The sequence below is a fragment of the Podarcis melisellensis genome (assembly GCF_964234715.1).
Source record: "Podarcis melisellensis genome assembly, chromosome: 9".
Classification (NCBI taxonomy): domain Eukaryota; kingdom Metazoa; phylum Chordata; class Lepidosauria; order Squamata; family Lacertidae; genus Podarcis; species Podarcis melisellensis.
In genome coordinates, this window is record NC_138541.1 from 11928542 (window position 1) to 11952683 (window position 24142).

Below are 24142 nucleotides of genomic sequence, written 5' to 3' on the forward strand. Positions count from 1 at the left end.
CTCATCTATGTACTATGTCACTTGTTCCAACATTACACCCAGCCAGTGAAAACAAGTTTCCAGGATTGAGCCCAGAGGCTACAGGAATCAAGCATGAGGCAGGGCTTAAACAACCCTTGCTGATTTTGAAGGTTTGTTCTCTTCCCCCTAAACCGGTGGTTCTCAACCAGTGTGCCATGGCACCCTGGGGTGCCTTGAATGATAGTCAGGGGTGCCGCAGGCAAAACTGGGCTCTGTCCCTCTTCCAGTGGCGTAGCGTGGGGGGTGCAGGGGGGCCCGGCCGCACCGGGCGCAACATCTGGGGGTTAGAGTTAGGGGGCGCAAATCCACAGGTTAGGGGGTGCAAATTACTTGCCTTGCCCCGGGTGCTGACAACCCATGCTACACCACTGCCCTCTTCCCTCCCTCCTCTGATGTCCCTCTGACATCTCTGCCTCCGTAAGGCTTGCACAGCTGTTTGTTGCAGAAGCCCTGGCTATAAGCTCCCCAGGCAAATGGTGCCTCTGGGGCTGGCCAGGGGCTGCTTCCCAGGCTCCTGTGGGGCAGTGTGAAGAGGCACATCTCTTTGGGGCAGGAGGGGGCAGCTGAGAGACTAGGGGTGGCATCTGCAGATGCCCAGAGGACTCCCAAGGAAAGGGGAGAGGAGGTTGAGGGCACACTCCACAAGGGAGGCTGTTTGAAAAAGGGTGAGAGGCTGCCAGCTCTGCAGGCAAAGGGTGATATCACTGGGCTCTTGAACCCAGGCCCAGACAGAGGGGGGGGGGGCATATGGGCCACTTGGCCCGGGCCTCCAGTTCCAAAGGGCGCCTCAGTCAGCATACTTACCCATATTTTCCATTTTGTCTTTATATGCAGATACGGTTCAAGCCTTGAAATATTTTTGTTTTGTCATAACATTTGTGAAAATTATTTATATACGTACTTATTTATAAGACTTCAGATATCCCCAGGGTAAAAAAGGGGGGCACATTATCTACCTGGCCCGGGCCTCTGCCTGGCTCCGTAAGGCCCTACATGAACCCCACAGAGGAGCCACAGAAAGAATGTAGTTGGTCAAGGGAGCTGTGGACCCAAAAAGGTTGAAAACCTCTGCCCTAAACCGTCTCCTGATACCTTCCTGTTGAGGGCAGGTGGATAACCCCAGAGTGAGCAGCCATTAAATTCCACTCACACCAGTTGTGTCCTTTAAAACCTCAGGACGTCTATAAATAAATGTATATTCAGATAACCCGAGCAAGCAAGCAAGAAGCAATCAAGCATGAAATCACAGTTTAAGCCTAAAATGACAAAGCTAGTTTTTCTTCTTCTTCTTCCTCCTCTTCTTTTCCCTCCCCTTCTTCTTTTTTTTAATAAAAAAGACCTGACAATGCATAAGATTTCTTTCTCTCTTCTTCTTTTCTTTGCAGTGCTGTGAAAAAACGAATTGTGTTTTATTTTGGGATTTCTGTCATCCTAGGTATTTTGGAAATATTTGCTGTGTCTCAGGGGATTGTAGGAATACGAGGAGTTTTCAGCAACAAATTTTTAGCGATGTCAAAAAAAGGAAAACTCCACGCAAGTGTAAGTAAAAAAACACCAAGATGAAATAAAATACTGCATTTCCAGGGTATGTGAAAAATGTCTCTGTAGCTTGCAAAATAGTGAAAATATTGCAAGGTCGTCTGCGCCGCACCTTGTGAGATTTGAGTCCACAGCTCTACATATAATTTCATTCATTTCCCACCATTTCTTCCAAAGGGTTCAAGGTGGTATATGTGGTCCTTTCTCCTCACAACAACCCTGTGAGGTAGGTTAGGCTGAGAGACAGTGACTGGCCCAAGGTCACCCAGTGAACTTCATGCCTGTGTAGGGATTCGAACCCTGGTCGCCCAGGTTCCTATTACAACAATGCCACACAGGCTCCCTGCTTTTGAAAATGCAGAAGAATGAAGTTCCCCTTGACCTTAAATTCCTCATCCCAGTCCAGCATAATTTTGCTGGGATAACTCAGTTGGTAGAGTGTGAGGCTCTTTAACTCACTCTACATGGGGCTGCCCTTGAGACTGACCCAGAAACTCCAGCGGGTGCAGAATGCCACAGTGAGACTCCTTACGGGGTCCTCGCCACAGGATCACATTCACCCGGTGCTATACCAGCTGCACTGGGCTCCCGGTGGAGTACAGGATCAGGTTTAAGGTGCTGGTTTTAACACAAATACGCCCTTAACACAGGCTTGGCAAGCAAAAAGACAATGGGAAGGCTCTCCCCATTTGCCTCCCTTACTGCAGAGGAATATTTGAGGAGAGTCAAAATGGCTTCAGGATTGCTTTCCCATACTATGAATATTTATTCTATATTTGAGACCTTAAATTTCTTATAACAGTGGTTATGTGAGCATGTGTTGAAACTAGCCTCCCGAATAAGGTTAAGATGTACACTAATTTCCCACCCACTTTTGCCTCTGGCTGTGCCCATCCTGGCAAGCGGCCCCTGGCAGGTTACCCAGAAGAGAATGTGGCCCCTGTGGAATTCCCCACCCCTGCTGTACGGGAAGAGTCCCTCTCAAGTGCTGCCTTGGCAGAGGCCCATACAAAGATGGCGGCCTGCCTTTGGCATGGTGGCCCACAGGTTGAGCTGTTCCGCCCCTTCCCCTTCCCCAGCGATGTGAAATCGTCTTGTTATTTCATGTTATGAAATTCTGACGTGATTCAGCGACTGCCGAAATTAAATAAGCCCCCTTCCTTGGCTTCCGGCTAATTGCTGGGAGAAGGACGTGGTTGGTTCCAGGGGGACCAGACATGACGACCTGCTTCAGACAGGTCACCAGGAAAGGTTAAGACCCGCAATTCTTCAGCCAAATCAGCGCAAGAAATTAGTCGAAACCCGAGCCAAATGTCTAAAGTTCATTGGGCTAAACAATGCCGATAATGTAAAAACAGCATCTGTTGTTCTTTGCTGCTTTGGCAGGGTGCGTTTATTTTGTGGGATAATGAGTTCGAGGAGGCGCAAGGAAGTGCTGTGCCTGTCACTCAGGGAAGCTCTTTGATTCTAACGGCGTTTTGATTACTTCTAGCTGAACTAGAGATAAAATCAAGTCCCACTGTTGTTTTTGGGTTGCGGGGGGGGGGGGGAGGAAGCGGAAGCAATTCTGTGGGCTGTAATAGGTTTCCCCTTCTGTATCTGAGGTCTGGCCTTCCATTTCAAGTGGTAATCTAATTAAATTATAAAGCAGTTTATTTTTTATTTTTTTTAATAAGGAAACTGGATTCAGGAGCAACATTAATCCTGGCAATTATCAGCTTCCCAAACAGATGGCTCAATTTTTTTGTTCTGAAAGGAGCACCCATCCACCCCTCCTGTTATAACGTTTCAGGCTAAACCCAATGCCCACATATACGAGGAGCAAGTTGCAGTAAATCCGAGGACATTTTTCTCCTGAGTAAATATGCATGGGGTCAAACTCAACATCATCCTGCCCAGTGGCTTTTCCTTTTGTGAGGTTGTGTTCTCAGCAGAAGCTTTACTGTTTGAGGAAAATATGTATCTGGAAGAGGACATTTCTTTCTCTTCTTTTTACAGTTAAGTTTGCGGGTGGCGCTGTGGGTTAAACCACAGAGCCTAGGACTTGCCGATCAGAAGGTTGCCGGTTCGAATTCCCATGATGTGGTGAGCTCCCGTTGCTCGGTCCCTGCTCCTGCCAACCTAGCAGTTCGAAAGCATGTCAAAGTGCAAGTAGATAAATAGGTACCACTCCGGCGGGAAGGTAAACGGTGTTTCTGTGCGCTGCTCTGGTTCACCAGAAAGCGGCTTAGTCATGCTGGCCACATGACCCGGAAGCTGTACGCCGGCTCCCTCGGCCAATAAAGCGAGATGAGCGCTGCAACCCCAGAGTTGGCCACGACTGGACCTAATGGTCAGGGGTCCCCTTTGCCTTTACCTTGCAAGCAAAAGGGCGAAAACGGACGAGACACCCATAGGGCAGTTAAGGGTTCCCTCAGTGTGATCGGTTCTACCAAACCTTTCCCACTCATATATAAGATAATAATCTGTGGGGTTTAACAATGCAACGCTGAACTCACTTGTCATGTTCGTAAGGGAATACCCATTAGCAAGAAAGAGGCTGCCTTGCTGATGTTCCCAACTTGCACAAAGGCAAAATTGACAGAGGCATCTTCAGTGTAGCATCCAGTTTTAATAATTCTCTCCTCATTGATTGCAAAGGCAGCTGAGCAAAATTAATGCCCCGTGAGACAAAGGATTTGCTCTTCTGGTTGACACAGATCTTGGCAGGAAACAGAGGACCTGCTTCAGTAGCTTCAGACAAGATCGCATCGATAATTTTTCATCCTTTTGTACTAGCCCGGATGGCCAGACATAGATTAGAAAGGAGGAATGACCTTCAGAAGAGACATCTGTTCAATTGGATGTCCCCCACTGTTAATAGTCTCTCGGGAGCCATCCGTCAAACTAGTATAGTGTTAGAAATCCCAGAAGTCAGTCTCTCTCTCTGGAGCTTATGTCTAGAAAAAAACTTTGCAAAATCTAGACACCCCCTCCTGTCATCAAATAGCTGTAGATAGAGAAAGAAAGTGATAAAGAGCAGCAACAATGTTTCTGTATGCTCCAGTGGCATTGCGGCTTTTGCTGCTGCCCGGAGCACACATGCACATGCTGAGCAGGGCATGGAGAGTGAACAGAACCCACCATGCCAGCCTGGTCCTTGCCACCGACACCAGTGGGTGGGGGCCAGGCATGGGCATAGCCAGGATTTATGTTGAAGGGGCAGGGTTCATGTTGGATGGGAGGGCAGAACCTCACTTAAGTATTTACCGTATTTTTCGCTCCATAAGACACACATTTTTCTTCCTAGAAATTAAGGGGAAATGTCTGTGTGCCTCATGGAGTGAATGCCTCGTCCCTGGAGCTGAATTGCCCAGGGGCAAAAAGCAGATCGTGCTTTTTTTTTAAAGAGGGAAGTGGGTGTTGAAACAAAGCCGCTAATGGGCAAGCGATCGGGGAGGGAGATAAGGGACGCTAGAGATAAAGGAGGCTGCCTGGGAGTGGGGAGGCAACGACAGCAAACTTACAAAGGGGGGGGAAACAGGAAGACTAAAGCAAAAGAGAGAAATTAGAAGAAAAGGAGGAGCAAAAAACTGCTCCAGCTAAGGAAAAGACACTAAGGCAAACAAGAGGGAAGGGAGTGTTGAAAGGAAACAGCTGATCAGTGGGATCAGAAGAGAGATAAGGGACTCTAGCAGCCTCTGCAGAGGCTGCCTGGGAGGGGGGGAGGTAAAAGCCCATGGATCTCCTGGATTTTTACATTGGGTCACCCCAAATTCACCATCAGATCACATAGCATGTCCATGGCTACAGCCTTCACCAAAAAAATCACGCATCCACTGTTTCCTGGGGCTGCAATGGTGCAAAAATGTGGTTACAAAGCATGGATCCACATGGTTCCTCAGGATTTTTGCATTGGGTCACCCCAAATTCACCATCAGATCCACCTCCGAAAACTAGGTGAGTCTTATGGTCAGGTGCGTCTTATGGAGCAAAAAACACGGAGTATTGATTTACTTGGCTACGCCCATGGGGCCAGGTGCAGAGGGGTCAGAGAGCCCACTGTGCCTGTTCAGCCATCACCACCAGAGCCAAGTGGGGCTGCAAGGAGGAGTGTGGCTGGCTGACCCGGCCCTTGGTAGGTGAATTCCCACCTGGTGCTGACTGGGTGCTTCAGCAATGGGGCTGGGGATGTGGTGGCAAGTCCAGGCAGGGATCCAGGGCCCAGAGACCCCTGGTGGCAGCCAGGGCAAGCCTGGATGGGGGTGCCTGGTTTGTGCCCCATCAAAATCATTCACCCAGGGCTAAGCCCCCCCGCCTCCCCCACTAGGCCTCTGGTGTGCCCTACACAGTGGCGTAGCGTGGGGGCTGCAGGGGGGCTGGCCGCACCGGGATACATCGGGGGGTTAGGGTTAGGGGGCACAAATCCACGGGTTAGGGGGCGCAAATTACTTGCCTTGCCCCGGGTGCTGACAACCCACGCTACGCCACTGGCCCTACAGTCATGTTTGAACTATCTCTTAGGTTGTGCATGTTAGGAGAGTGAGGTTTGGGTGTTGCAGGCTCTGGGAAGGTACCTACTGTGGGAATGTTTGGGGATGCAGGAGAGGATATATTGTTTGATTATAGCCTTTCCAACTTGTGTTAACAAGTTCACAATTTTAGCAGAGTAACATTCCCCTTTTTAAACTTACAGCGGATGCGTTTGCTCAGGCTCGCTAAAGCCTCTATAATAACTGTTCAGGTATTTCCCCCTTAAAGGTAAAGGTAAAGGTACCCCTGCCCGTACGGGCCAGTCTTGACAGACTCTGGGGTTGTGCGCCCATCTCACTTAAGAGGCCAGGGGCCAGCGCTGTCCGGAGACACTTCCGGGTCACGTGGCCAGCGTGACATCGCTGCTCTGGCGAGCCAGAGCCGCACACGGAAACGCCGTTTACCTTCCCGCTGGTAAGCGGTCCCTATTTATCTACTTGCACCCGGAGGTGCTTTCGAACTGCTAGGTTGGCAGGCGCTGGGACCCAGCAGCGGGAGCGCACCCCGCCGCAGGGATTCGAACCGCTGACCTTTCGATCTGCAAGTCCTAGGCGCTGAGGCTTTAACCCACAGCGCCACTACTCCCTCATAAAAGATAAGATGCAACACAGTCTTCTATAAAAGTATAAAAAAAGAGTTTACTCATATTCTGTTCACAATCGGATCCCAGAAGGTAGACTTAGCTCAGAAAAGTAACATACACCTGGATACTATCTCATAAGGAGACTGTCCCTTTGTCCTCTCTTGGCTGGAAGCCAAGAGAGCATGTTGCTTCTTCGATGCATGTAGTAAAGAGAGAGAGAGATGGCTGCCCTGCCCTGTGCTTTTGTTGTTACCTGCACAGGTGAGGCCATGTCCACTCTAGCAAAACAAGGAATGTTGTATATGACTGCTCCCAGTGGACTACATCCCACATTTATACGGGGAGGGAGTTCCACAATTTGGGGGGGCACCGAAGAACATGCCTTCTCCTGCTCCATCCCCTGCCCATCTTCCGAAAGTGGCAGAGGCAGCAAGAGGGTCCTCTTTGCCAATCTTAGCACCCAAGGGGGGGGTCTGTTAGGAAGGGGGCAATCTCTCAGATATGTGGGACCTGAGTTGTTTAAGTTTTAAATGCTAACGTGTGCACCTTGATTTGGTCCTGGAAATGAACTGGCTGCTGGATTTATACGAGATCTCAGTGAAACCCTGGCTAGTAATCTGGTCGCTGCATTTTGGACCAGTTGAAGTTGCCAAATAGTCTTCAAGACCAGCCCCATGTACGGTGCATTGCACTAATCTAGTCTGGGAGTTACCAGTTCATGGTGACCGAATCATTTCTGTCCGAATGGGGCTGTAGAGCAGGAGTGGAGAATGTTTTACCAGCCCAAGGGCCACACTGCCTCCTGAGCCACCTTCCAGGGTCCATGTGCTGTTGCTGAGCAGGGAAAGAGACAAAAAGTGGGTGGAGCAAGAGTTCTGGCTCTTACATTAGTACTCTAGTCTACATTCTAGCTATGCAAATATCAGTGGTTTCTACACAAACACACCCCTCTTTATCCTGAGGGCAAAGGACAAGATGGTGTGGTCCCCATTCTGTGCACAAAATCTAGATAGACTAGTGGTTGACTCTGACTTCAGCACTGGTGATGGAACAGGGTAGCAGAGTCTTCCACCACTAGCACACATTTCTAGCTACTTTTGGCCCCTTAGAACTTGCCGCAAGAACTTGCAACACTCTGCTTCTTGGAAGGGCCAGGCTTGTGGTGAGGCCTGGGGAGAATCACAAGGGCCCAACAGAGAAGCCTGGAGGGCAGCCTCTGAAGTTCTCCACACCTGAAATGGAGAGTGGGATCCCCAAAGCCAACCAGCTCCAGTCCATTTTTCAACCCTAGAGATTCCATGGGGCATCACAAAATCCATGATCCCCAGATTACTGGGGCAGGGAGCGAAGAGGCGGATTGTCACAGGACAAGACCTCATTGTAATCAGAGAAGGAGAGGAAGGCCATTCAGCTGCTAACCTCTCCATTACTCTTTTCTCCTCTCCCTTAATGAGTAGACCCTTGACATCAGGACCCTCTCCCATCTACCCAGACCTATTGATGGATGAGACACGCATTTCCGTGCCAAAACAATCCAAACTCCTTTGGGAGGCAATCATGTGGAATTGTGTTCTCAGATTTATAGTGAGCAAGTCAGCAACGCTATCATCTTTCAGCTCCGCTATATTGTTAAGTAGCTACTTAGCTCAATCTCTCTCCTTTTTTGGTGGGGTAGAACAAGAGGAAAAGGGAGCAAAAATGGTTCTTCTTTTCACATGCAACCCATTGCGATGGAAATTTTGAAAGTGCTTCATTAAAACCATTGTCTCCCTTTCTCTCCAGCAAAATGTTAAAAGGAGATGAAAGGTTGTCAGGAAAGTTTTGTTTTTTTTAAAAGACTCTCTGAGGGGAAAAGCTTTTATTATTTATTTTGTATATTTATATTCCACCTTATCCTCCATTGGGCATAAGAAGGCATATCTGCGTTTCCGCTGCCCATGTTAGCCTTACAACAACCTTGCGAGGTGGGCTGTGAGACACTGAACTAGTCCCAGGTCAGCCAGCGAACTTCCTGGGCGCATCTGAATTCATTACAGTCAAATCAGGCCCCCTAAACCAGACCTTTCATATCCACAAGCAAATACCAAATGCCACTGTTTAACAAAAAATATAATTTCTGTCCATGTGCCCATTGTTTCAGACATCAGCTTAAGAGATTGGATAATTCTGGATAACATCACTTTGATCACTGGACTTGGGCATTTTACAGCACTTTCCCCCACCCACCCCAAGGCCTGCTGGACACCTGATGCGAAATTTTGTAAAGATTTTATGGCCTATATCCATTGATTTCCCCCCAGGATCTTGAACAGAGTGGCCATATGATCTCTTTTACAGAGGGCATTCCTATTCGAGTAAACCCTCTGCTTAAAGGACTGCCTGGTCCAAGTCTGGTTGAAAGATAAAGAACTCTAAGGCTGAGTAAAGCACAATACACCGTCATGCGATAGACAACAATCCCATGACTGCAATCATGGAACAGGATTTCTAACAGTTTACCCCTCACAGAGCTACAATTCACAGTACCCATAACAAACCACGGTTCCCAGTATTCTTTGGGGAGAAGTCATGTGCTTTAAGGAAGGAGAGCAGGGAGGTGGTCTTCAACTTGCCCATCACAGGTCACCTGACCACAGTCTTCCCCATTACAGTATTTTATACTGTTGCACGCTCCACCAGGAGCTCCATACACACTGCCCAGGCTTGCACCCCAGGAAGGTCATTGCTAATGCAGGGGTTTGACTTCACCCCCAGAGGCGCACTCCATTGTCTCCTGAGGCAGATGGATGCCAACAACTCCCAGCAAGAGCTGCATACCACCCATCATGTCTAAATCTGCATCTGCACAATGATTAGCATTTGCACATTGTATGCAAAACCATGTCCACCCTTTGAGGAAATGCTTAAGTGGCTATCCTAGCCCCATATGAAAGTGGGGCTGGTGTGTACTCTGAGTGGCCAGATGAGATAAGACTAAAAAAAACAACCCAGTAGATTTACCAACCCTTTAGATTCAGGGCTTTTTCATCTCATCTGCCTCCATATACGTTTCCCATCTATGGGCCAGCCAGAGATGTCTCTGGGATTCTCACCAATAAAGCATGAAGGCAAGAGCACATCCTTTTTTTATTTCCCCCTATGGCTTGCCACTGGGTATATAGCCCTGTGGATGGGCTCCAAAAGTACTTATCTTCCATAAATCAAACCTATCTATCTATCTATCTATGACCCCTGACCATTAGGTTCAGTCGAGGCCGACTCTGGGGTTGCGGCGCTCATCTCGCTTTATTGCCCGAGGGAGCTGGCGTGCAGCAGTCATGTGGCCAACATGACTAAGCCGCTTCTGGCGAACCAGAGCAGCACACGGAAATGCCGTTTACCTTCCCGCCGGAGTGGTACCTATTTATCTACTTGCACTTTGATGTGCTTTCAAACTGCTAGGTTGGCAGGAGCAGTGACTGAGCAATGGGAGCTCACCCCGTCGCAGGGATTCGAACCGCCAACCTTCAGGATCGGCAAGTCCCAGGCTCTGTGGTTTAACCCTCAGCGCCACCCGCATCCATATATGTGCTTAGCATCTCACTCAGGTTACAGTTAAGTTGCACATTATTTCACCTCCCCCCCCCATGCATCTTAATAGTTCAAGACATGCAAATAAAATGAATGATTACATGTCACAATGGCCAGCTCCCCTCCATTAGGGGGGAAAAATACTTCAATCCATTGTATTCTCACATGGGGTAAAATTAGCTTTACTGGTGACTTGAAGCATCAATATGGTGGACGTGTGCACTCTATATGCCCTTTACGGTTAGTTAAGTGACTGTTTCTTACCTTGCATTATGCTAGTCATGCAAAAAGAAAAGGCGTTTCTGCAGCCTCATGAGAAATTTCAGGGAGCTAATCAGGAAGTGTGGACAAGAGAGAGTCTAAGGAATAATTTGAAAATGGGGGGAACACGTCTATAGTAATAATAATGATGATGATAAAATAATAGTACTTGCTGGGGCTGATGAGAGTTTTGGCTATGCAACATCTGGAGACCCAAAGGTTCTCCACACCCTGTCTAGATCAATAAAATGGGCTTAGAAGTCGGGCTGTCTTTTATTGGTGTTTAAATCGTATTGTGCATTTATGTGCCATAATCCACTTTGAGACCTTCAGGCGAAGGTTCGATAAGAAAAATAAGAAATAATAATTATAGGCCAACACAGGTACAGTGACAACCCTTTTATAAAGCCAGCATTTGCTGCTATTGTCGTTTCCTCCTTCTAATTCCCTAGGCCAAATTCACAGACGACTGCAAGTTCAGGGAGCGGTTTCAAGAAAACAGCTACAACACGTACGCCTCAGCAGTTTACAGGACTGAGAAGACGGGCAGAGAATGGTACGTGGCCTTGAACAAACGGGGCAAGGCAAAACGAGGGTGCAGCCCCCGGGTGAAACCCCAGCACATCTCGACGCATTTCCTCCCGAGGTTCAGGCAAGCAGAACAGCCGGAACTGGCTTTCACTGTCGCTGTTCCTGAGAAGAAGAAACCACCTGTCGCCATCCCAGCAAAGCCAAAGGTCCCGTTGCCGGTGCCTCGAAAGAACTCGCCTCCGGTCAAATATAGACTCAAGTTTCGCTTTGGATAGTAATGGCCCAACTCTCTTCCAGTGAGGAATGTTGTTTTCTTTCTTTCTCAGGAGCGGTTGCTGCTTGTATGCGACACCACAGGGCAGAATAGCGGATGGGATTCTGCTCTGCATTTCACTGCGCCGGGAGGTCCTTCTGGAAAGAGTCGTGTTCGTTTGGGTCCCTAGCGCCCGAGTTTAATTCACTTTTTTCCCAGTAGCTACAAATGAAGTGGAATTCTCCAAGTGCTCAAAGGCCTAGGGCGCCAAAGATGAGCGGAAAGGTTGTTTGGGCACGGGTCGGGTGGGGGCGCCTTAATTTTCAGTCTCATCTCTCTGCTTTCCAACTGCTGAGCATGGATTGTGCTTAAAACGGCTGTTCAAAACTGGCAGGCACTATTGCTGCAGTAATGTGTTTTCCTGCCTCGGCAGCGATTGGACGATATGGCCTTCAAGGTCCTTCCCAAATCTATGGTTCTGTGACTGCTGCAAGATGTGAAAGATTACCTCATATGTTGAGTCTATTTTTTTCTTCAAATTCCTGATAATTGTTTTCTTACTGTGATCTTTTCCTGTGAGAAGGGGGAGGAAATTGCTCGTGTCCTTTCCATGCCCCCCCAATCACTTTTTTCTGCACTTTTAAGATTTCCCCATCCCCGACATACCTCAGACAAACAGAAGGTGGAGTCACCCAACTGGTTTATCTCATGATTTTGGTTTTAAAGACGCCATTAACTTTGGAACCCAGCAAGGGGGGGAAATAGTGGCACAGCAAATTTGAAATAGTGATGCAATAAAACAAAAAAATGAAAAGGTTCTATATGAACCCACAAGGCCAGAGCTTGTGGTTTTAACATTTGCACAGTGTTTTGTATACACCTGTTCTCTCCTGGAAGTCCTCTGTAGCGGAGTAGCCATGAATTTTTTTAGATGAAAGCAACATTTAAAACCAAATTGGAGTGTTCCTCTTCAGTCAGAACAGCCAATGACTTTCAAGGGAAGCCAAGACAGTTGGCTAGCAACATTTCATGAATGGGGTGAGATTGTTCATTTCTACCTCATATGCACCATGGGCTCCTGCTCTTCCAGATTTCCATTTTGTTATTAAGCATTCATCCTGATTTGCTCAGCCAGTGGACATAGGTCTTCCTTTTAGTCATTCATTCATCCCAAACCTTTCAGTGTGTGTCCCCCCACATCACTTTCCTAATAGTAAAAAGTCATTTTGCAAAAAAGTGGGTTTCTTGTGCCAGGATAACAGAGGGTCCGTCCCGGCCCACTGATGAGGCAGGGTGAGGCACTTGCCTCAGGCAGCAGGAGTCTAAGATATATTGTTTAATAATATCCTTCCCAACTTGTGTTAGCAAGTTCTATAATTTAGTAGAGTAACATTCCCTTTTTTAAACTACACAGTGGATAAGTTGCTTTAGCCTCTAAAATCAATTTCCTGGTAATTCCCTTTTATTCCCTCCTAAAAAGAATAGACATGACACAGTCTTGTATAAAATAGTTTACGCATACATCCCAGAAGGCAGACTTAAGGTATAAAATATATACACTTGGAATCTATCCCATAAGGAGATAGTTCCTTTGTCGTCTCTTGGCATCTCAGGCTAAGGAGATGTTGCTTCTTCAAGGAATGGAGTCAGAGAGAGATATGGCTGCTTGTGCTGTACTATTTTGTTACCTGCACAGGTAAGGCAACACCCACCTCTGGTCACATGTAGAGGAAGTTCGTCCCAGTCCAGGAGGAAACAGGAAGTTTATCTACTGGCTGGACAAACATCCCTCTCTAGGACTGTTGTATTTGACTGCTGTGTGTTTCACATCCCACAAGAGAGGCACCAGCAGTGGGGCACCAGCACACCCCTGCTTTGTGGGGGTTGGACCCTCACAATTCTATGACCCCCCCTTTCACCTCAAGTGCTGAAATGGGACAAAGCGCCCTTGCAAAGGACTTTGGTCTGCTTTAATTGTCCAAACCTAAATTTCCAGTATGCACTTGAAACCTTAACCCTTTCTGCGAAAGAATCTGGAGGAGACCTGGATGAATTGGTGGCTGTTGCTTTGGTTTGATACCGTATTTCCTCAGATCACCTGATTGGAAAACCTCATTGTTCCTGGTAGGTCAGATGACCAGTGATATACTGTGCTCCAAATAAACATATGCTCACGACATCCTCACACTTTTCACCATCCTGGAGAAAAGAGTGGAACGCTGAGGCTCCACATTGTGTTGAAATTTGTTCCCAGAAAGTAATGAGTGGACAATGTCATAGATTCCCCCTCCCAAATAAATATGTACAACTTTCCTAAAAGAGGACAGGCCAGCCATTGCTCCCCAAAGTTCCCCATGCATATATATGTGAGCCCAGGGGAATTTTGGGCAGTGCTCATAATGTGAAGAGGGTAGAAACACTGTTGTGTGACTCCATCCTTACTTCTGTGTTGTTGTTATTGTGTTGTTTTATTTTAATTTTTTTTTTAAAAAAAAACAAGGATTGATTCCGCTCTTAGTAGAATTTAGTTCGTTTTTCTTCTTTTCTCTAAGGAAAATAACAGTACCTACCTTTGGATTCCATGCTATCGCACAGATTTCTGTCTGTCCAGATCTTTTGCTCTCTCGCCCTCCCCACCCTATGGAGAGGCAAATGAGGGGATCAAGATTGAGGAAGGAAAGCTCTTCCGTTCCAAATGACCCTGATTCCATTCCCCCTCCCGCTGTTCCTTGGACAGCTGGAAGGACAAGTCTTATTCTGTCCATCAACCTCATCGCTTCAATGTCTGCGTTTAAAATACCTCTGTCATGAGCCTCTGGAATTCCTGCTATTATAGGTCCAAAGAGACTAAGCTGCTTTAGAGGAGAGAGATGGAGGGAGGCGAGACCCACCCCAAAGGTGGATCAGATAACAACCGCTGCTGTCTCCTCCTCTTAACAAGTGTTTTACTCAGCGTGAAAAACACCCCCTTGAGACTCCTTTTCCAAAGGTGAATAGTCCTTGTTGCTCTTCCTGCTCTCCTCCCGACTATTTAAAGGCTGCTCATGTGTCGCATAGGATCAGACCACCTCTGAAGATACATTGGGCTGCTGTTGACACCCAGACAGATCGAACACACACACACACACACACACACACACACACACACACACACACAAAGAGCTGTTTGTTAATTTACGGGTGATCTATTGCTGCGGCTTCAAGTTGAGAACCATCTCTGTAAAATAGGGATTTCCTCCCACCCAGTGAGACTGACTCATAATGATCTGGTCACAGTTTCTTTGTTTGCCTGATCAAGGGCAGGACCGTGTACAAGTTTGCGCTTTGGCAAAGAAGGGTAAAACTTGATGCAGCAGTACAGAACCAGTTCTGCAGGAAGACAATCTGCGTTATGTGACATGCATACATTATGCAAATCTCTCCCCACTTCACATGGTTTATTCTGCTTTTTGAGGAAGGGGTCTTATATGGTTTTTTTTTCTGTACAGTGGTACTTCAGGTTACATATGATTCAGGTTACAGACTCTGCTAACCTAGAAATAGTGCTTCAGGTTAAGAACTTTGCTTCAGGATGAGAACAGAAATCGTGCTCTGGCGGCGCGGCAGCAGCAGGAGGCCCCATTAGCTAAAGTGGTGCTTCAGGTTCAGAACAGTTTCAGGTTAAGAACAGACCTCCAGAACGAATTAAGTACTTAACCCGAGGTACCACTGTACTCCTGTTGGTCATGGTGAAGGAGCTCTAGAGAGCACTGAAGCAAAGCCAGTGGGAACCTTAACCTCTGGCTCTTGAGATTTTAACAGGTGTTTCCCACACACTTGTAAACCTAGCATTCCGTCTGTAAGGAGTAGAAACCTGAGTGCAGGCCGAGAGCAGGATTTGGTTCCCTGTCCTGCTCAGTCGTAGCCTGGGACTGGTGTGAACAGCTCCAGCTCTGACAGAGTCACTTTGCTGCCTTTACACCAAGGGCTCAAGGGAAGGAATATTCAAGCCTGCAAAGTCAATGGCCCATCAAGTCCAGCAACCTGTTCTCACAGAAGCTAACCAAGAGCCTGCAGAAAAGTGGCACACAATGCCTGAGTGGTTCCCCACAACTGGTATTCAGAAGCAACCTTAAATACTCCTCTGTTCGCATTACGATTGCCCTTTTCATAACCTTTTCCAGCTCCTTTTTTAGGAGAGGCGACCAGAGCTGTCAGGAGATAAGCAGGAAGTAAGGCAACTCTTTCTCTACCGAGTTCCATGATCTGTCCCTCTTGCAGATACTGTATTTTTCGCTCTATAAGACGCACCTAGTTTTTGGAGGAGGAAAAGAAGAAAAAAAATATTCTGAATCTCAGAAGCCGGAACAGCAAGAGGGATCGCTGCACAGTAAAAACAGCAATCCCTCTTGCTGTTCTGGCTTCTGGGATAGCTGCTCAGCCTGCATTCGCTCCATAAGACACACACACATTTCCCCTTACTTTTTAGGAGGGAAAAAGTGAGTCTTATAGAGCAAAAAATACAGTGATTAAGGTGTCTGGAAAAGAATTGGGAAGTGGGAGCAGTCGGCGGCTGCCTCCCCCCCCCCCCCCGTACTGAGAAAATTCAGATGCATTGTATTCTCTAGACTGCAACCTGGCAAACCAATTCTGAGTCCTCGGAGGTTAGAAGGGAAAGGATGAGACCCACTGGGAGAAGGTGGGACACCTACAGCTTTTCAATACGTAATCGAAGGTGAAGTGTTTTTATATTATTCTTTCTCTTAAAGAAGAACAGAACAGCCAGCGGAAATGCCCAACTCTACTCAGATACAGCTAAGTGCGGGACCGATTCACACATTCGTTAGCCCTGTGATTTCTAATCATGGGTCTGATAGGTTTGGGGGTTTTTTTTTGCTGTCCCACTGCTTTCCTCAGGAAAAACCCCTGTTCATTGCTGAATTGGAACAAACGCCAGTCAGTTTTTCTGTGGGCTGACGTTTGTTTTAATTCAGACAAACAAAAGTGTGGGTGATCCCTTAGTGACTAGACTCTATAACAATAATACAGTGGTACCTTGGTTCTCAAACTTAATCCATTCTAGAAGTCCGCTCCAAAACCAAAGCGTTCCAAAACCAAGGTGCACTTTCTCATAGAAAGTAATCCAAAATGGATTAATCCGTTCCAGACATTTAAAAACAACCCCTAAAACAGCCATTTAACATGAGTTTTACTATCTAATGAGACCATTGATCCATAAAATGAAACCAATAATCAATGTACTGTGCTATAAAATAAATAAAACAGTATTGTAGATGATAAAAATGAAAATTATTATTATTTTCTTCCCTGCACTGATGATAGTCATTGTTTGGATGGGGGGCTTTTATCCATTTCCGAAGTCACACAATCAATCAATCAGTAGCTGAACTGGGTTCCACACAGTCACAAAAACAAATTAACCGAAAAAGCCTCAAAAACAAAAACGCAAAATAAATAGCAAAAACAAAAGCACCAAACTTAATCCGTTCCAGAAGTCCGTTTGACTTCTGAAATGTCTGAAAACCAAGGCGCAGCTTCTGATTGGTCCAGGCGCCCCGGAAACAATAGCCGACTGTCGCACCAGACGTTCGGCTTCCAAAAAACATTCAGAAACCGGAACACTTACTTCTGGGTTTTCAGCATTTGGGAACCAAGGCGTTTGAGTACCAAGGCGTTTAAGAACCAAAGTACCACTGTACAAAAGGATTAAGCAGAAGACAACCTGGATGATGTCATCAGGAAGGGACAGCATTCTTAGTGAGTTATCATAAAGCACTTGGAAAAGCCGGGCATTTTAGGAAATGAAAAGAAAAGGAAGCTGAGGCAGACCTGGCTCTTCCAAGCGCCTTTTTACAAGAAGGCATTTGGAAATGAGACATAGGCTTAGCATGCCTAAGATTCAGGTTCAATCCTTGACATTTCTAGGTAGGGCTGAGAGAGACCCATCTGAAACCCTAGATGGCCTCTGAGCTGGATGGACCAATGGCCTGGCTCCATATAAGGCAGCTTCTTAACTCATTAATTGGATACAAGGCTCTATAGTCCATGTTTCTTGCAATGCCTGCTTTTGCAGCAGGGTCAGGGATCTAGGGTCACAGTCCTCACATCACACTTCCCTTGAGTCAAGATCTACAGTATATGTTCTCCCCTCTCTACTTTCCTTTTAGAAGTTAAATCATCCTAGTGCCATACATTCAACCCAACTGGAATTTATGCTCAGTTGCACGAAAGAGAACGCAATATGCTGTGACTTAGCACATGTAGGATTCATGAACCTGCCTGGAGGGCAACATGGAAGCAACTGAGGGCGTGGCCTATATTTGCTTGGCAATAGCATCATGTTTCATCCCTCATCTCCTAGGCCTTGTGCGAAACCAGGGCCAATATGCAAGGTTAGGGCTGCGGCTGAGAATGGAGGCTGCAAATGTCCCACGGTGTCCACCATCTCCTTGATGGATGAGGGCACTGATAAGTATTTGAGAGCAATGCATAGATCTTGAAACTGATGTTCACTTTGTTTATGGAAGGTACGTAAGTGTCATGTTTGGTGAGACATCCTAAACTTGGCAAAGTCCCGTATTATACTAAAAGTTCTTTTGAAATGTCGGTAGAAGAAAACCGTCTAATGCTTTAAAAATAATAACAAATGTGAGATCGGCTTAATGATTAAAGGAAGCGATGTTCAAGAGCAATATACCTCTTCATACCAGGTGGTGGAACAGATGACACAAGGATGGCTTTCTTGCATTCATGTCTTGGCAGTAAGCATCACAGAGGCATCTGTTTGGCAGCTTCTGCAGGAAAGAGAATCCTGGGCTCAATGGATGTTATTTGAGCTGATCCCTTTTGCTGTCTTGCAAGGAAAGTTGTTCCACGGACAATCATTAATTTGTGTGATTTTTATCATGTATTTATAATCCCTAACACTGCGTATGGAGAAAATGCGACTTATTTTTATTTTCAGCAAGGCATTTTGGGCAATAAGCAGTGGTGCTGGTATCTGAAAGGCCTTTTTCCAAAACCCATGGTGAATCTGTGCAGCTTCTACATGTCAGTGGTGAAAGCATTTTATACAGATGTACGAAGTAAATAATTATGCATAAAACCTTGCTGTGTAGGTAAAATGAATATTGGAAAATGGAACCAATCACCAAGTAAGCCTTAACAAATTTCCTTTTTTTAAAAAAAAGAAGAAGAGTGGTTTGCAGTTGGGATGATCAGCTTCTGAATAACCGGTCCTTTAACAGCAGTTTGATCTGCAGCGAGTAAAACATTTAACTCTGTGCCATCGAAAGCTTCATCAGCTGAATTTGGCAGATCGGACCTTTGCTAAGGCAAAGGGCAGGACTGTGACGGCCTCTCTGTTTCCCCTGACCAACCAGCAGTCGCTTTTGCAATAATGGAACATACGCTTCAATCTTGTTACTCATACTAATATCTTTCAGTTGCATACTGGCAATAGCAAAAAGCCATGTGACCCATTTAGAGGTTGACTGCAAAATGGAAAAATAAAGAAATGTGCAAAACAACATTACCACCAGCACACACTTAGGAAGTGTGAGTTCTTTCTCTCTCTCTCCCTTTCCTGAATGATGACAACTCCCTTTTTTCTAACAGTGTCTCATTTCATACCAAGTTAAAAAACAACAACACCGTTCAGTGTTCCTATTAATAATGGATGAAAAGACATTTTCCTAAGCTTCTCTACCACTAAGAATATTGCAAATGACAATGATGCCATAATAAAGTGCACACCTATGCTGGCTTGTAAACAACACGGTATGGTTTGGGGCCTTTTCTTCCTAAATTACCACAATACAATTGTGCTTCCAGTATGTGTTTATAGTTGTTGTTGTTGTTGTTGTTTAAAACCTGCATGTGCAAGTCACACATCTTAATCCTTGCAAGCGGGCATAGTATTGAGCTTTCCACAGGTGGACATTTGCTCCAATTCGGGGTGGGTTTTCCAAGGGAAAGTGGCGGGGCAAACGCAAAACTGCTCAGACCTGTGCTTACCAGGTGCAGGACAATCAAAGAGCGGGTGATCCCTTAGTCCAGGCTTCCTCAAACTCAGCCCTCCAGATGTTTTTGGCCTACAACTCCCATGATCCCTAGCTAGCAGGTCCAGTGGTCAGGGATGATGGGAATTGTAGTCTCAAACATCTGGAGGGTCTACAGCTCCCATGATCCCTATCTAGCAGAACCAGTGGTCAGGGATGATGGGAACTGTAGTCTCAAACATCTGGAGGGTCTACAGCTCCCATGATCCCTATCTAGCAGGACCAGTGGTCAGGGATGATGGGAACTGTAGTCTCAAAACATCTGGAGGGCCGAGTTTGAGTAAGCCTGCCTTATTCTATCACCCTATCCCTTTCCCTAGGGAATCCAAGGAAAATATTCTAGTCCCTCTCTTTAAAAAAAAAAAACTGTGAAAAATATACAGTGGTACTTTGGGTTACAAGGGATGTGGGTGGCGCTGTGGGTTAAACTACAGAGCCTAGGGCTTGCTGATCAGAAGGTCGGCAGTTCAAATCCCCGCAACAGGGTGAGCTCTCGTTGCTCGGTCCCTGCTCCTGCCAACCTAGCAGTTCGAAAGCACGTCAAAGTGCAAGTAGATAAATAGGTACCGCTCCGGCGGGAAGGTAAACGGCGTTTCCGTGCGCTGCTCTGGTTCGCCAGAAGCGGCTTAATCATGCTGGCCACATGACCCGGAAGCTGGATGCAAGCTCCCTCGGCCAGTAAAGCGAGATGAGCACCACAACCCCAGAGTCGGCCACAACTGGACCTAATGGTCAGGGGTCCCTTTACCCTTTACCTTGGGTAACAGATGCTTCAGGTTACAGACTCTGCTAACCCAGAAATAGTACCTCGGGTTAAGAACTTTGCTTCAGGACAAGAACAGAAGTCGCACGGCAGCAGCGGGAGGCCCCATTAGCTAAAGTGGTACCTCAGGTTAAGAACAGTTTCAGGTTAAGAACGGACCTCCAGAGCGAATTAAGTTATTAAACCGAGGTACCACTGTGTGTATTATTTTTTTTAAAGGTTTGTGGGAACACTAATTGAGGGGTGGGGAATAGAGAACATCATTGCACACTGGTTTGAAAACATGACTAACACTGTACAGATGAAATGCATAGCAGCTGCAACTTTAGATGACGTTATAGACAGAGGCGCCAACTTGTGAGGGAGCTGGGGGACACACGTCATGTGTGCAACATCCTGGCATTGAGTCAGGACATCGGGAGGAGCTAAAGGGTGGGACTGAATATGGTGGCAGCACATCTTCAATGGCTGGCGGCTCCTGCTGCCACCATCACCAGACGGGTGATGGCTCCTTCCCCTCTGTAGCAGGAGAGGAAGAGGATAAGGACCTGGCCACTGAAACCACACTTGGCTCCATGCTTGGCCCTGATTCTTTTGAACATTGCCCCCCCCCAAAAAAATATTGGGGGGCAAAGGGTTGGGGCCACCAGGCATTGGCCCCCCTGCACAAAGGTCTGTGCAATTGCAAACTGTTATTTACAAAAGTGTGAAGGAAATGATAGGTTTACAAGATACAGTTAGTTTGCTTGTTATATACATAGGTCAAAGGTAAGATGGTTAAGTCCAGTGAAAGGTGACTGTGGGGTTGCGGCACTCATCTTGCTTTTAGGCCGAGGGAGCCGGTGTTTGTCCACAGACAGCTTTCCGGGTCATGTGGCCAGCAGGACTAAACCGCTTCTGGTGCAACAGAACACCGTAATGGAAACCAGAGCACATGAAAACTCCGTTTACCTTCCCGCTGCAGTGGTACCTATTTATCTACTTGCACTGGCGTGCTTTCGAACTGCTAGGTTGGCAGGAGCTGGGATAGAGCAACAGGAGCTCACCCCGTCACGGGGATTTGAACCGCCAACCTTCCGATCAGCAAGCCCAAGAGGCTCAGTGGTTTAGACCACAGAACTCATGCAAGCATGCCCCCCACCCCTTGCATCTTTTGAGCTCTATTATCTCACACGGGTTGCATGACTTCTGTGGCAGCACGGCCAGGATGATGTGATTCCCTGTTTGGGGACTCAAGACGTTGGAAGATATGTGATTGAACCTCTGTATGCAAAGCAAAATTAATCAGCCAATTAAAACCAATCAAAGTTTTAAATGCATAGGCTTTCTGCACCCCAGAGACACTCCAGTTAATTACTAAAGAACAAAACATAGGATATCAAGAGACCACCTGGAACACTTTGTACACCACCTTGGATTCTGTGGAAGGAAGAAGGGATATAAATGTAATAAATAATTATTTCCACTCTAGTCATTTTCGCCTTTGATAGGAAAGGAGTTAATTTTCCAGACTTCAGTGCAACCTGGTGAGATTCTGCAGAAGAAGCAATATGACTCTTCCCTTTTTCATCTTCATTTTCTTCCTCCAGGGTACAATTAAAGTAGTGCTCCCTTAGCATTATTTTACCTGACTGCAGGTTTCTTTCCGGTGCTTTAGAATTCCGAAACCTAGCCTGACACTTTTGTGCCTCTCTTTGAAAGAGGAACACGGAAATCTTTTCCTAATTGGTACGTGCGTTACAAAGAAGTGCCATCCACACAATGCGTCCCTATGAAATCTCATTGGGCTGCAGAATAACAAGGCTCCTTTTTTCTGAAACTCTGCTATTAGGCTGGTCTGCCCTTGGCAGCAGATTTTTTGAGGTACCATTAAACAGCAGGAAATTGGCTATCATTTAGTTTATTCTTACATTTTGTTAAAACCAAGGAGAGGGAGCATTTGGCTTTTCTGCCTCAGGCACCAAAATATCTTGAGCCAACAGAGATGAAAAAAGATGTACCATCTAACATAACAGAAGACCACTGGGGACAGAGAAAAGTTAAATACTGCAACTGGGGAACAGAGGAAGACTAGAAGTGAAATGGATTGGATGGTCTTAGGGAGGAGTCAGCAAACTTTTTCATCAACAACATCTTGAGGGGCAACGCTGACACCAAACCCTACATACCATATTTTTCGCTCTATAAGACGCACCAGACCACAAGATGCACCTAGTTTTTGGAGGAGGAAAACAAGAAAACAAATATTCTGAATCTCAGAAGCCAGAACAGCAAGAGGGATCGCTGCACAGTGAAAGCAGCGACCCCTCTTGCTGTTCTGGCTTCTGGGATAGCTGCTCAGCCTGCATTCGCTCCATAAGATGCACACACATTTCCCCTTACTTTTTAGGAGGGAAAAAGTGAGTCTTATAGAGCAAAAAATATGGTACATTAAGCAAAATAGAAACATTGCCACCTGACCCCCCATCTCCCCCCTCCCCCCCAATGTATCAACAAATGAAACTGATTTGTAAAAATGTTACATGGAAAAAATATGAGAGACATTACACATACTTCTGTAAAACAAGAAAATCTTTAATAAAAAAACACACACACAAAAACCTTGGCCCTCCAGATGCTTTTGGCCTACAACTCCCATGATCCCTAGCTAGCAGGACCAGTGGTCAGGGATGATGGGAATTGTAGTCCAAAACATCTGGAGGGCCAAGGTTGAGGAAGCCTGATCTAGGCAACACTGAGATGGACCACAAGTGTCCATGTATAAGGAAGCTTCTTGTTTCAGTGGCCTTTGGCTGCCTGTTAAGGGTGCTTAGCTGTGCCTTAAAAAGCCAAAGGGACCCCTGACCATTAGGTCTAGTCGTGGCCGACTCTGGAGTTGTGGCGCTCATCTCGCTTTATTGGTGTACAGCTTCCAGGTCATGTGGCCAGCATGACTAAGCTGCTTCTGGCAAACCAGAGCAGCGCACAGAAACGCCATTTACCTTCCCACCGGAGTGGTACCTATTTATCTACTTGCACTTTGATGTGCTTTTGAACTGCTAGGTTGGCAGGAGCAAGGTACGAGCAACTGGAGCTCACCCCGTCGCAGGGATTCGAACCGCCAACCCTCTGATCGGCAAGTCCTAGGCTCTGTGGTTTAACCCACAGCGCCACCCGCGTCCCTGTGCCTTACACTTGTGTATTTGAGTAAATAAATAAAAATGTTACAAAGCAAAAAAGCCCAACAAAAAAAGAACATCTTGAGGGCACCAAGTTGGGAAAGGCTGGTCCAGATAAAACTGAGCCAGATGGAACAATGGTTTGACTTGGTATATAAGGCAGCTTCATACAAAACCAGATTCTGCCAAAGATGGACATTTATTTTGATCTAGCAGGTCTTACATCCTTAGGCTGTTTGGGAATCTGCAGTTACAAAATGCATATTTGATATTACTGTAATGGGCTTTCCCCTCCTTTCGCATTAGCCGTAATGACCCTATCTCAGAACAGCTGCCATGGCAATTCAATGCATATGCACCCATCGCTGCAGCTTGCGGCTTCTGAATAGACACAAGGCAAACAAACATGGGATTTCATGTTGGGAATGTGGACCGTTTGATCTTAGAAGCCAGCTGGTGAAACGCTTCCATGTTGTCGCAGGATATAGAATGCGCTCTGTCAGTCTTCAGACTTTGCCAAGCTGGTGCCCTCCAGATGTTCAGTTCTGCAACTGGCACCAGCCTCAGCCAGGGCCAAGTTGGTGAAGGCAGAGTCTGTGTATATTTAGAGGAATGTGTGCAGAAAATTGCATATAGTAGCAGAGGCAACATTTCCCAGTAGTGATGTATGGAAGTGAGAGCTGGACCATAAAGAAGGCTGATCGCCGAAGAATTGATGCATTTGAATTACGGTGCTGGAGGAGACTCTAGAGAGTCCCATGGACTGCAAGAAGGTCAAACCTCTCCATTCTGAAGGTAATCAGCCCTGAGTGCTCACTGGAAGGACAGATCCTGAAGTTGAGGCTCCAATACTTTGGCCACCTCATGAGAAGAGAAGACTCCCTGGAAAAG

General features: G+C 46.5%; 1 protein-coding gene across 2 annotated transcripts in view; it reads left to right on the forward strand.

Annotated features, from left to right (window-relative positions):
- FGF5 (fibroblast growth factor 5) overlaps window positions 1-14397 on the forward strand; it is a 30076-nt gene extending 15679 nt beyond the window's left edge. The window contains exons 2-4 of one of the 2 annotated variants that reach the window (XM_081925402.1): window positions 1457-1560; window positions 10939-11042; window positions 11344-14397. In XM_081925402.1, coding sequence (XP_081781528.1) covers window positions 1457-1560; window positions 10939-11042; window positions 11344-11473 — 338 coding nt within the window. In that variant the 3' untranslated portion in view covers window positions 11474-14397. Of the gene's footprint in view, window positions 1-1456; window positions 1561-10938 lie in introns of both variants that reach the window. The other variant, XM_081925401.1, reaches the window with a different exon arrangement.
- Window positions 14398-24142: the final 9745 nt, after the last annotated feature.